The sequence below is a fragment of the Bos mutus genome, chromosome 16 (genome assembly GCF_027580195.1).
Source record: "Bos mutus isolate GX-2022 chromosome 16, NWIPB_WYAK_1.1, whole genome shotgun sequence".
Classification (NCBI taxonomy): domain Eukaryota; kingdom Metazoa; phylum Chordata; class Mammalia; order Artiodactyla; family Bovidae; genus Bos; species Bos mutus.
The window spans coordinates 22,614,717-22,627,759 of record NC_091632.1 but is presented as its reverse complement, the minus strand read 5'-3'; the positions used below and the strand labels follow the sequence as shown (position 1 = coordinate 22,627,759).

Here is a 13,043-nt window from a genome sequence, read left to right as displayed (position 1 = left end):
CCAAAAACAGGTATACCTGAACTTACTTTGCCTCTTTAAAAAAAAAAAAAAAACTCCCTTTTTGGTAGAATAAGGGAAATGAAGTGGCACATAGGGACTTAAAAGAACCACAGAAGTCAGAAGCGATCTTATAAATCAACCTAACATTTATAAGAGCTGCTCTGGGCAGTTAACACAGTTTGTTTACAATGAAGAGTTGTCTAACTCTGAACATACTGTACATGGCAATTAGAAATTGTCATGGTAAGAAAAAAACCACTGCCCACTTTCTGCGACCAACACAAAACAGCCAGAAACACTAAGGAAAATGTAAGGACAAAGGTGGGGTTTGTTTTTATTATAAAAGAAAAAAAAAATAGTAACTCCTCAGGAATCTTAACAAAGGAAGGGAATATTTCACACTCAGAGAACAGACACCAAGATACAAAATTACAACTGTTTGGACTCCAGACTTGTCCCATCTCCTCCAGAGCAGAGATGGGGAGGAGACAGCTGAAGCAAACAAGCAATTCTGTAAAACAAAGACTTAGAAACCCTAACAAATATGATTAAAATCTAAAATTCTGTTTTGCTTTAAAAAAAAAAAATCTTTTTTTTTTAATATTATCAAAAGGCCTGCTTTAGTGACATGCTAGTCCCACCGGAAAATAACCCCAATACCCCCTTGTCAGTAACATGCTCAAGTTGACCAGCCAACTCATATTTCCAAACCCCTGTGTGTACAAGTACATGTGTGTCTTTTAAACCTGGGGCTCAGGTGATGGCTACTGCTATCATGGGCTTCCACCTGTTAACCAACCAACGTCAGCCTCCCAGAAGGGCAAGCAGGGCAGAGAGAAGCCCTCAAGTGGTCGTGAGGGAATATCAGCCCCAAACAGCCAACTCTTCCAGCACAGCCTCTCCCATCCCCACGCCCACTCAAAAGGAGATCCTTATTTCTAACCAGACTACTTAGTCTCAAATTTGGGTTCCCCGTAACCAGAATGGCTTTTTCTCCCTAAAGAGAAAACACACATTTATCTGCACACCCATATATATAATTTTTTTGTTTTTACATTTAAATATAAAAATACTACTCTGCTTTGTGTTATAAATGGAGGGCCACACAATGAGAACTTTTTCTTTTAAGGTAGGGCCATCCATCCATTTATGCGGAGCCTGTTAGGGCATTGAGCCCCAGGCAAGGGAAGCACCACACCAGGAGATCTAGGGCATTTTCCTACCTGACTTCCCACCCTTCCTTCCCCAATTTTCACTTTTGATAGAAAGTTGGTTACAACCTTGTAAGTAATGGAACTTCCCACCAAGAAGGGAAATCCTAACCTAACCATAGAATCCAGCACCCCTGTCCCCGACTCAGTAACCACTCAGAAAAAGTCCTCCCCATCCCTTCACAACGACTGGGCTCTCTGTCCGGAGAGCTATGCCTATTGGACAAACACACCTGATTAAATGGAAGCAGTGGTTATGTTCCCCCGCCCCACTCCCAACTAATGCACTAGAAAGCTTCGGTGATAGGAAAAAGAAAAGGGCAGGGGTAGGTAGGTGGTCGTGAAGTGATTAAGAACTTGACCCCTTCAGTCCTGACCAAAGAAAGCAAGAGATATTAACTGGGTGTGAGAAATTAAAAAAAAAAAAAGACCTTGATATTCCACCCTTTGAGTTATAGCTATTATAACATTGAGAGGGGCGAGAGTGGGAGTAAGATGTAGAATTAAGAGGGGTTTCGAGGGCTGCAAGTCTAGTCCACTTAGTTCTTGTACTGGAAGGGCTCGTCGCCGGTTTCGTTCAGAAGACATGTGCGGATGAGGGCTTCGGTCACGGCGAAGGGGTCACAGTTGGCAGATGGGCGACGGTCTTCGAAGTAGCCCTTCTTCTCCTGGCCAACAGTCCGGGGGATGCGGATGCTAGCACCACGGTTGGCCACGCCGGCAGAGAAGTCGTTGATGTTGGAGGTTTCGTGGAACCCAGTTAGGCGCCGGGCATTGTCCAGGCCCCCTTGGGATCGTAGGCTCGGATGTGGTACTGGTGGCGCTTGCTTAGCTTCTCAATGGCCTCCTCAATGTACCTGGAAGAAACAGGCAAGATGAGGGTCTGGCCTGCCATCAGGAAACCTGCCCTTCAAGGAGCAGGTGTGGATCTAAGAATGGAGTGACTCACCTACCAAAGACTGTTTTCCAGGCCCCAGGAAAAGAAATTCTCCACAAAGGCAGCACCCTGCCTTACAACCTGTGTCTCTTAGTGCTGAGCAGGCAGCAGACGTCCCAGTGAAACTCTCTCCCACCCACAGGCATTAAGCTCATTCAGATGCTTGTATTGTTATTAATTTAGTTCTTACTTAAGATTTTCAAAAGCATTCATCTGTGTCAACTTTCCCCATCACCATCCTTGAATCCTACTTGAAGAGTATTTTGGGGGAACTTTCCAAATAGGAACAAAATGACAGGATCAGAAGACAGTTTTTGAACCAAGAGCTAAAGGCCCCAACTGGGAAGGCAGCTTACTCATCCCCAATATATCAAACCCCTGGCAGGTATTCTTGCAGAGAGAGTGAAATGGCCCCGGCTGGAGGCGGCACTCACTTCAGACCATTCTCCTCTCGCATGGCCTTGGTGCTAAAGTTGGTGTGGCAGCCAGCACCATTCCAGTTTCCAGGAATGGGCTTAGGATCAAAGGTGGCGATCACTCCGAAGTCTTCACACACACGATGCAAGATGAAACGGGCCACCCAGAGATGATCGCCCATGTCGATTCCTTCACAGGGTCCTATCTGGAATTCCCACTAGAGAGAACGAGAAGATGGGCCTTGGCAAAACCAGCTGCTCACCCCAACCCAGAAGCCGACACTTGCTTCCTGCTCATCTCTACTCCAAGCCACCTTGAGGGCTTTGGGTTAAGGAGTGGGCACCAAATAGCCCTTCCTAGCAAAAGCCCCCGCATGCCTCTAGGTGGGGCAGGTGGTGGGCTAGAGACCTTTACCTGTGCAGGCATGACCTCGGCGTTCGTGCCCCCGATCTTGATGCCGGCGTACAAGCAGGCCCTGTAGTGAGCCTCCACAATATCCCTGCCGTAGGCCTTGTCCGCTCCCACACCACAGTAGTAGGGACCTGGAGAGGCATCAAGATGGAAGATCAGGAGGCAGGATGTCAAGAAAATTCCTATCTAAGTGAGATGCATGGCCCAAAGTCAGAAGTCAGAAAGTTCTCACACCTTCTCCTGGAATCACCATCCCTGCCTTTACCGGGAGGCAGATGAGTGGTGTGCAGTGGGCTCCTCTGGGTTGACACCGACTAGAGCCCATGGTTTCCGTGCAATGTTAACATCTCAACATCCATTATTTGGATTTAGGTAACACAAGGGCTAACTCTCTACACTATTATTTCAGCCAGTCTTGGGGATAGCCTCCTAGCTTTTTGATCTACAAGGATTCACTCCCATCTCCAGAGAGACTTCTCTTGGCAATTAAGCACTTGGGGAAAAGCAAGATTCACCTCTCACCATGGAGACTTACCTTGGGGCCCAGGAAAGCCATTGGAAGGCCAACCAAAGGGGTGCCCATCAGTGCCCATGAGGGTATATTCCTGCTCCATTCCAAACCAGGGGTGCTGGTTGCTCACCATGTCCATTATCCGTTTACAGGTGTGCCTTAAATTGGTCTCTAGGAGAAAGAGTGGACACGCTATTAGAGACATATGGACAAATGCACTGAATCCCCGTGTTGATGGGAAGTGGTCCTCAGATTCCAGGTACCTGAGATGTTATTTACTGAACTGACCCAGGGTCAACCTTTCGGTACCCCAGTCAGTGTGAGAGGGGATGATAAGAGAAGCTACGATTATGTATCTGTAGGGAGACTCTCAAAAGGCTTTATTTATAACTAAACTGGGTCATAACAAAGTCACATGGGAGAGGACCCACAGGACACAGCCAAGGGTTCACCTTATCTGCAAGCTGGCCCCTTCCCAAGTACCAAATGTCAGGCACTTGAACCCTCTATTCACAGAAGAACTTCTTCTAGCTGTTAGACCTATTCCTGGTTTCTAAAGCATTTACAGCCAAATCTACAATTTTTATTGAGAGAATCATTTGTCTAGTCTGTCAAACAGCCTTACATTCCCAGTGAGAAGATACAAAGTGCTAAGTTCTATAGTACCGGCTCATGCCAAAAAAACCCAACCAACCAAAAAAGGCGACAAGCTCAACCAGGAAAAACTGCTATGCTGTAACAGATCTTTACAGATTATTATTGGCTGTTTCACTATGTCCCAGGAACCATTTTCAGACCTCTGTGATATGCAAATGATACCACTCTAATGGCAGAAAGCAAAGAGGAACTAAAGAGCCTCTTGATGAGGGTAGAGGAGGAGAGTGGGAAAAGTAGGCTTAAAACTCAACATTAAAAAAATTCAGATCATGGCATTTGGTCCCATCACTTCGTGGCAAACAGAAGGGGAAAAAGTACAAACAGTGACAGACTTTATTTTCTTGGGCTCCAAAATCACTGTGGATGGTGACTGCAGCCATGAAATTAAAAGATGCTTGCTCCTTGGAAGGAAAGCTGTGACAAACCTAGACAGTGTATTAGAAAGCAGAGATACCACTTTTCTGACAAAAGTTTATCTGGTCAAAGCTATGGTTTTTCCAGTAGTCATGTATAGATGTGGGAGTTGGACCATTAAGAAGTCTGAACGCCAAAGAATCAATGCTTTCAAATTGTGGTGCTGGAGAACTCTTGAAAGTCCCTTGAACTGCGAGGAGATCAAGCTAGGCAATCCTAAAGGAAATCAACCCTGAATGTTCACTGGAAGGACTGATGCTGAAGCTGAAGCTCCAATACTTTGGCCACCTGATGTAAGGAGTTGAATCATTGGAAAAGACCTTGATGCTGGAAAAGATTGAGGGCAGGAGGAGAAGGGGATGACAGAGGATGAAATGGTTGGATGGCATCACTGACTCAATGGACATGAGTTTGACCAAACTCCAGGAGACAGTGAAGGACAGGGAAGCCTGGTGTGCTGCAGTCCACAGGGTTGCAGAGCCAGCTGCATTTTCCTAATAACCCTAAGATGGGTATTATAAGTCTCCCTTTTTACAAGTGAGAAAATGAGGCTCAGAGATGGCAGGTAAACTGCCGGGGCAGGCAGAATCAGGAAACCCTGCCTGTCTTGACTTCAGAACTCAGGTCTTTCACCACAATTTAATGCCTCCTAAGACAGAGTTTTTGGGGGGCTTCCCTTGTGGCTCAAATGGTAAAGAATCCACCTGCAATGCAGGAGACCTGGGTTCCATCCCTGGGTTGGGAAGATCACCTGGAGAAGGGAAAGGCTACCCAATCCAGTATTCTGGCCTAGAGAATTCCTTGGACTGTATAGACATGGGGTCACAAAGAGCTGGACACAACTGAGCGACTTTCACTTTTCACTTTAAAACAAAGACAAGTAAGGCTCAGAGTCACTAAGAAAGGACTTGCCAAAAAGTCTCACTGGCCAAGTATGGCAAGACTTCATGGAAGTGAGACTCCAGCGGAGTTTAAAAAAGTGAATGGCAGAAAACTGGGACAAACAGGTCTGCCAGAAAAAACCAAAGGTGCAGTTACAGCAAACCTCACGGCAAACATACGTTATCAGTGAACCAAGATGCTCTTGTTTTAGTCAGTAGACAGAGAAAGAAGACAAGCTCTGTGGAACAAAAAGGCAACCGGTATTTGACATAAAATTCTACTCAATCATTTGCACATAACTCAATCCTCTATAAACAATTTTATGAGACGGATTTTATTAGTTGCTCCATTTTTTTTAATTTATTTTTTAATTGGAGGATAACTGCTTTACAGTCTTGTGTTGGTTTCTGCTGTACAACAACGTGAATCAGCTATGTGCTGTGCTTAATCGCTCAGTCATGTCCGAGTCTCTGCAACCCCATGGACTAATAGCCTGCCAGGGTCCTCTGTCCACAGGGATTTTCCAGGCAAGAATACTGGAGTGGGTTGCCTTTTCCTTCTCCAGGGGATCTTCCCGACCCAAGGATCAAACCCAGAATCATACAGCTATACTTCCTATAGCTGTAAGTATACTTATAGCACCCTCCCTCTATTTCCCCCCATTTTAAAATGGGGGAAGTGACAAGTAAAACTCAAACCCAGCATTCTAACTTTAGAATCCAAGTTCTTAAAATCTACAGGCAGGAGGACTGTGACATGGGGCACTCCTCCAGCAAAAATCCAGTGTGGTTTTCTGCAGCCAACAATGGGAGGACGGACCACACAACCTCTCTCAACAAGGAAGTTCAGGATGGGGAGATGCATGTCCAGTCCTTCAGATTTCTAGTTAGAAGTTAGTTCTAACTTCTAACAGTTCTGGGATAAGCTCGTCTTCCCAATACCAATTTTGGAATATCCTCCCCCCACAACTTTACAATTCATGGATTAGGATTAAGTCTATCCTATACAAACCTGCAGGCTTTCGGTTGTACTTGAAGACTTCACAGAACACCAGCTTGTTGGGGTCCTTGCGGAAAGGGTCCCGAAACATGGCAGCGGGGACAAGATACATGTCACTGTTGGAGCCTTCAGACTGAAAAGTACTAGAGCCATCAAAATTCCACTCGGGCAACTCTGTGAGAAAAAGAGAGGGGGAAATTAAAGTTGCAAGCACAAGAACTTTTCAGGGAGGAGTACAGCCTCTCACTTACCTTTTTCTCTCTAAGGATCTACACTGTCTTGTCCAGAAAGTCAGTGATGCATGACTGCTGCTAATAACAGGCAAACCCTGATGTTTGCAGGTTGCCCTACAGTCCTTTCTCTCTGTGTTCCAAGTAAGACCATTGTATCACTTTCTTAAAAGAAGTGCCAATCACAGAAACAACCTAAGAATAATGTTTCCTCTGTAAATAAGTCTACTGGACACCCAGGAGACAAAGTGGACATTTCTAGTCAGTCAGTCATCATTTAAAGAGTTGAAATACAGGAGAAATACTCTCTGATAGGCCATCTGTGTTGCTTATTTCTTTCACTTCCCACCCCTACCCCACACTGTGTAATGGACAGTCCCAGTTCATGTGGTGTCCTTATTTTAACAGATAAACAGACACTAGCACGATGACTTATTCAAGGGTGCTCCCACGTAACTTATCCACACTATGTTTTAAAGGCGAGTTCCTTCATCTCTCTCCAGTTGACTATGAGTTCTCTGAAAGCAGAGACTAGACTCTTATCTTATATTTCCAGGGCCTGTGCAATACCTGCCACATAGCAGGTACATGCTATATGTATTGTATTATAGCCATTCATTCATTCACTCAAATGTGAGCATTATCAGAAGAGTAAGCTATCCTAAATCAGGTAAAAGATGATGGACCTCAGTCCCTTTCCAGAAGGAGGGCAGCTATGGTTTGTTCTAGACCAAAGAATTAAAAAAGACAAAAGTCATCCCAATTCATATAATAGCTTCTGTAGGATAAGCAATCAGCCAGTTTAAGAATTCTAAAAGTGCATCAGTGAAAAACAAATGATGGCTAGCTCTACTTAGATACCACTTTTAGGGTGTTTGCTTTACATCTAGAACCTAAATGACATTCAAAAGAGTTTGTATAGCAGATGGAATAGTCAGGTTAGAGCTTTGGTTTTCAAACTGGGTTCCTGGGGGTACCTTAGATCAGCCTGAGATGGGATGCCCAAGTCAACAAAGTTCCCAATCCCCCTCCCCCAGACTTCATCTTTTTTCTTTCGATATGCAAGACTCAATTTAAATAAAGGGGTCCATTGTTAATGCTTGGAGGCAGTGTAGGAGCTTAATGTTGACTGAATAAAGTCTGTAAAGTCCTGCCTTAGAAAAGCTTTACATCAGAATAAAGAGGCCAGATCTAGTGGCTTGGTCTCAGGCTGCCACCCACCCCCAATTCTGCCCAGCCTCTCACCTTCTATACACTTGGGTTCAGAATCCAAGGTTCGGGTCTTGCAGCGCAGTCCTTCTCCAGTACCGTCGATCCAGATGTACATAGCTTGGACTTTATCACCCTGAGGTAGGGCCATGTACACCTGCTTGATGCCTTTGTTCAAGTGGGAGCTCGCCGAGGTGGCCATGGTGGAAGGTGTTCTGAAGAGAGAGAGAAAAAAATAAAATAAGAACACCAACTCCAAACAGATCCTCTGCAGGAATAACGCAATAAGGACAATTAAATCAAGAAGTCACAGTGGGAGTGGCGGCCCCTCCCTTTGGAAGTCACACACTCAAAAGTACAGTACATTTATTTAACTTGCTTTCAGGGAGATTAAAGTTTTATGCTGAACAAAAGTCTCCTTATTCGCTTCCTCAAGCCAGAATCTAAACTTTTGAGCACTAAGTTCTATTTTTGCAGTATGTCAGAGGTAGAGGAATTGTTTCATTTTTCATACTAAGATACTGGGGGGCAGGCGGGTGGGGGGTGGTGAACCCAAAACAAAATACGAAAGTTCAGAAACAGCCTGCAGAACAGACATCTGTCTCCAAGTAAAATCCGGCCACAGAAAGGCTTGGTTGCTAGATCTCTTGGTTAAGTTTTCCCTTTTCCTTACACCCCAGAGGATGCCTCAATAAAAGTTCTTTTGAAGATTCCTCCACCCTTCCAAATAAACAACCCACCCCATCCCCATTTAGCTGGAAGGATGAAACCGGGGCTAGCTATAAGATTTAAGAGCTGGTGGCTTCCTAACGACTAATGTGTACTTTGGTACATTTGATCCAACCTAGATTTTAAGACACACACTGGCATGACTTCCATCAGTTTGAGGCAAAGTTCTCATTTCAAAGAGTAGACTTAAGTTTGAGTGACCAGATTCCACCAGAGAACTTTAAGTTAATTAAGAAATTCCCACTTCTAAATCAAAAAGATCTGGGGTTTCAAAAGCTGAGGCATGCTAAAATCTGCGAGCCACCACCGCAAAACCTCTCAAAGAAGAGACACTGAAGCCACAAAACCAAACCCCAACACAAAAAGGAAACGTTCTACCTCCTCCCTCCCCCATTGATCGCCCAGGGTGGCTGGAGAAGGAACATATTGTTCCCCTCCAATGACTTGGGCAACTTTGTGAAGTACAGTGGCAAAGTTTCTATGGGCAACCGTCCATGTTTGCCCAGCTGAAAACAACTGCTTCTCCCTGCAACAGCCTCACCCTTCCCCTCCGGGAAGAGAAGCTGTCTGTCAAGTTGTGTTAGCAGACAATCTTTGCCGACTCCCTCTAGACTTGGTCAGTCAAATCCAAATCCCACTCCTTATGCCCATCGCCCATCCTGCCTTTAAAAGCCAGTAGGAGAAATCCCAGACCCTTTCAGCTCCCAGCTATAACCCCGTCTCTGGCTTTCTTTGCTCTCCCACCGGTTACCACCTCCAATTTCAAGTCACACTTTCTCCCTTAAGCCTCGCGGCCTGCTCTTTTCGGTGATGCCAACTCGGTTCCGTGACAGGTTGGATGCCAACAGCCGCCTGCTCTATCAACTAGTGCCGCCGAGATGCCGAGATTTTACGTGGTGGGGGGGATGGAGGGCTGGGATTCTGCGGTCCTTAGCGGTTTCTTGCAGCTGCGGTGGGAGCAGGGTCCTGGATCCCTGCTCCTCACTCACCCCAGCCACGTAAGATCAAAGGTATCGATGATGCCCTCCTTGGCCCTTCTCCTTTTGGAGTGGCGTTCGCGCCTCTCGTGGGTCTCGGGCTCTCGCTGGTCCACGCACCGGAGCTTTCTGGGCGAGGGAGACGGAGAGGGAGAGGGAGTCGGAGTGCGGTCGGAATCGCACCGGGTGGAGCAGGAATACGAAGGCTCCTGAGTCGACTTGATCTTGACTCGCGGTTTCTCTCCGGCGTTCACCGAGTAGGCGACGAAGCCGAAGCAGTTGGAGGGGGACCCCGAGGACCGAGATTCCAGGTCGTCTTCATCTTCGTTCGTGTTCTTCTTCGCGGATTTGCGGCCGGGGGAGCATCCCCGCTTCCCGCCCCCAGGGTAGTTGGGAAAATCCACTTTGAGAGCAGCCCTTTCCCACTGAAACGTCCCAGAAGTCGGCGCCCCTCCCCTTGGGCCCCCGACTGGATCTCAGGGCGTCGCCGAGGGGGCCATACCCCTCCAAGGCCGGGGCGGGGAGGGGGTGGGGAGCTGGGGAGTCCGCCGGAGGGACAGCGCGCCGCTGCTGCCCCTGTCCGGCCAGCCAGGCCTCTCCACCCGCCGCGCCCGCCGGCCACGCCGCGCTCCCGGGCTCCCCATTGTTCAGTCACAGGGGTACACCCCGCGGCGGGAGCGGGCCGCACCACCGACTCTCCCGGCGCCTGGCCTCGGCGTAGGCAGCTAACCGTGCCCCGACGCCCGCAGCCGCGGAGAAAGAGGGCGAGGCTCCCGCAAGGGGACCGCTCCATCCACCACGCACGCCACACGGCCAAGCGGGGGGCGCCGGGCCCGGGCAGCGAGCGGGCTCCTCGGCTCGTCCTGCCCAGCGACCTCCAGGGGCGGCGCTTCGGGCCGCCAGCAGCTGAAGAAAGATCAAAACAACTCCCCGCCCTCCGCGAAGCCTGGCGCCCCACCATCGCCGACCCAGACCCGCCCGGAGCCGCGGGCAGCGAAAGCAAGCGGGAACCCCCGGTCCCACCTCCCTCCAGGCCGGGACGCAGAGTAGAGCCAGGAGGTGGGAAGGGGCCGAGACGATCGGTCAGGGAGCGGCGACTCGGGAGGCGGCGAGGCCGGCGCGGCACACTCCCGAGACCCCCCCCCCCCCTCCCGCGCCCTCCTCCCCGCGCCCTCCTCCCCGGGCCGGCCAGGTGCTTACTTGGGCGCCGAGCAAAGCGGCAGGGCGAGCAGGCGGCGAGAGCGAGGTGAGGAGAAGAGAGGCGAAGAGGACGGGGAGGTGCTGCTTAGACAGCCTGCTCTTCTCCCATTCTCAGCTCTGCAGGGCGGCCCGCCGCCCAGCACGCTTTATCGGCGGCCGGGGCCGCCCCCGGCGCCCTGATTGGTTCCCAGAGGCCCGGAGCCCGGGCGGATCAGCTGATGCACCGTCCCGGCACCGCGGCCATTGGGCGAGCCGCCGAGCGGGCGCCGCCGGGTGGGGGCGAGCGGACCCGGGAAAGAAAGAAAGGGAAAGGGCGGTGGGGGAGGGGACATGGGGGAGGGGCGCGAGGCAGGGCGAGCCGGCGGCGGGCGGAGGGCCCGGGGCCTGCCGGGAAGGACCCCACCGGGCGGGCTGCCGCGCCCCCGCCCGCCTGGCCCCGGGCGGTCCCCGCGTGCTCGCCCCCCCGGCGCCCCCAGGTCAGATATTCTGAGGGAGGGTTCTTTTCCCAGGTCCCACTGCACGGCCCAGAGGAAATTCCAACCCACAGGCACCAGCTTTTGCCTTTCGTCGTTAGAGAATCCCCACTCCCTTGCCCGGCCCTCAGGTCCTGTTGGTGAGGGAGTTCGGCGGTGTGCGGGCTGCAGTAGCCCCGGGCTCCCCGGTGCCTGGGCCGGCCTCGGACGGGGCGGCGCAGACAGGGGGCTGCCGGAGGTAGGCCGGAAAGAGCCCCTTGGCGGCCTCCTCGGCGGGTTTGGGGATGTGACCTGAAGTCTTCCATCTCCCGTTCGTGGTGCACGCGCTGTGTTTTGTCTCGTTGCGTAGAGAGGATCCCGGCGGGCGGAGACCCAGAGCCGGCCTCTGCCACACCTGAGGCAACTCTGCATCCTCTCTGGACCCAAGTTCCCTCATCTGCAAATCAAATAAAGCGGTTCAAGAGAGGACCTTTAGAGCCGCGCAACAGATTTGAAATCCTCTGTGCGAACTGTTTCCCAAGAAGGGCAGCTGACAGGGGATTGAGGTCTTGGCATCTCCCCCTTTGAAACCTTGGGTACGTCAAAAATTTAAGTTCTGTCTGGTGTTGCTTTTCATGTAGTTTATTGAACATCTTTGAAGTCTGGAAAATGAGAATCAGTACCCCTTCCTCTTCTCTCCTCAGAGCTTTATTAGGATAGTTGAGAAAACGCGTGTGTGAACAAAGTCTTGAAAGGGATGTTTGTCAACAGATATACAATTATATATATATATGTATACAACACACATAAACATAATGTCTTCATTGCTACCAGTGATAAGATTTAATCATACTGTTTTTATTGCCTGAATCCTCCTGATGGTGTCTAGCCTTTATCGCACCTTTCAAGAGCCCCAGTAATGAGATTTTCTGTTTGAAAACTAAGAAATCATGTTTCTTTGGAAGAGGAAGGGAAGAAGTTTGCTCTTCTGGTTATTTTTTGTACCACAAATATGGAAAAGAAATGTTGTTTGTGACCACACACATAACTTGGCTTCTTTGGTCCACATCCCTCCCCTGTGAGAGTGTGGCTAACACTGCGGTGCTTTAAGATGACAGACTCAAGATTCATCTCAAACAGAGGCTTTTGGTGTGTTTCAGACAGGTGACATTCTGGACCAGGTAAGTCGCCTTGCAAGTGTAAGGTATTCCGTCCTTACACTTGCACTTAAACTTGTGATCCTTCAAATGATGACGAAAGGCTGGGCTTCAGGTCAGGCAATGTAGGTTCAAATCTGGGCTTGACTTCTGAAGCCTCAGTTTCCTTGCCTACAAATTAGGCATAACAGCTACCTTGTATATTGTAAGGATTAATTGTGATGGCACACACAGCAATGCTAGAAAGCAATAATTTTAATTATTGTAGGCCAAGATAATCTGAAGGGATTCAATTATTTCTTTCCCTGCCGTAACCCATGAAGTACAACCTTCTAACTCTGATTAATGCGCCACCATCAGTTTTATGAGAGTGGGTTTAGATCTGATAACAAAGTGGGCTGTCTTCATTCCGTTTATTTCTGTGAAGTCTTGAGTTTAAATGGTTGAGGAGGGGGTGTTGGGAGGGGAAAGGCCATGTTCTTGTTTTAAAAAACGTTAATTTTCAGTTGCCAGGCTGCCAGAAGTGAGCCAGAGCCTTCTATTGTACTGGTCACCGCCTGCACCAGAGGTAGGGATGGCACACGGAATAGAAAATAGAAAAGCTCAGTTCTTAAAGCTTCTAGTATGTGAGTCAGCCTGCTGCCCTGGCT

General features: G+C 49.1%; 2 protein-coding genes across 2 annotated transcripts in view; one reads left to right on the top strand and one right to left on the bottom strand.

Annotated features, from left to right (window-relative positions):
• Window positions 1-310: 310 nt before the first annotated feature.
• On the bottom strand, window positions 311-10,943 carry GLUL (glutamate-ammonia ligase). The gene is given in 8 exon segments (XM_070384832.1): window positions 311-2,001; window positions 2,004-2,068; window positions 2,583-2,782; window positions 2,980-3,107; window positions 3,512-3,658; window positions 6,452-6,613; window positions 7,915-8,093; window positions 10,785-10,943. Coding segments are annotated over 7 exon segments (1,119 nt in total). The 5' UTR covers window positions 8,081-8,093; window positions 10,785-10,943; the 3' UTR covers window positions 311-1,750.
• A 1,464-nt stretch (window positions 10,944-12,407) lies between these two features.
• Window positions 12,408-13,043, top strand: part of RGSL1 (regulator of G protein signaling like 1) — a gene marked incomplete at its 5' end in the record, with an annotated part of 123,924 nt that continues 123,288 nt past the window's right edge. Inside the window, one exon of the mRNA XM_070384382.1 lies at window positions 12,408-12,417. Coding sequence (XP_070240483.1) covers window positions 12,408-12,417 — 10 coding nt within the window. The remainder of the gene's footprint in view (window positions 12,418-13,043) is intronic.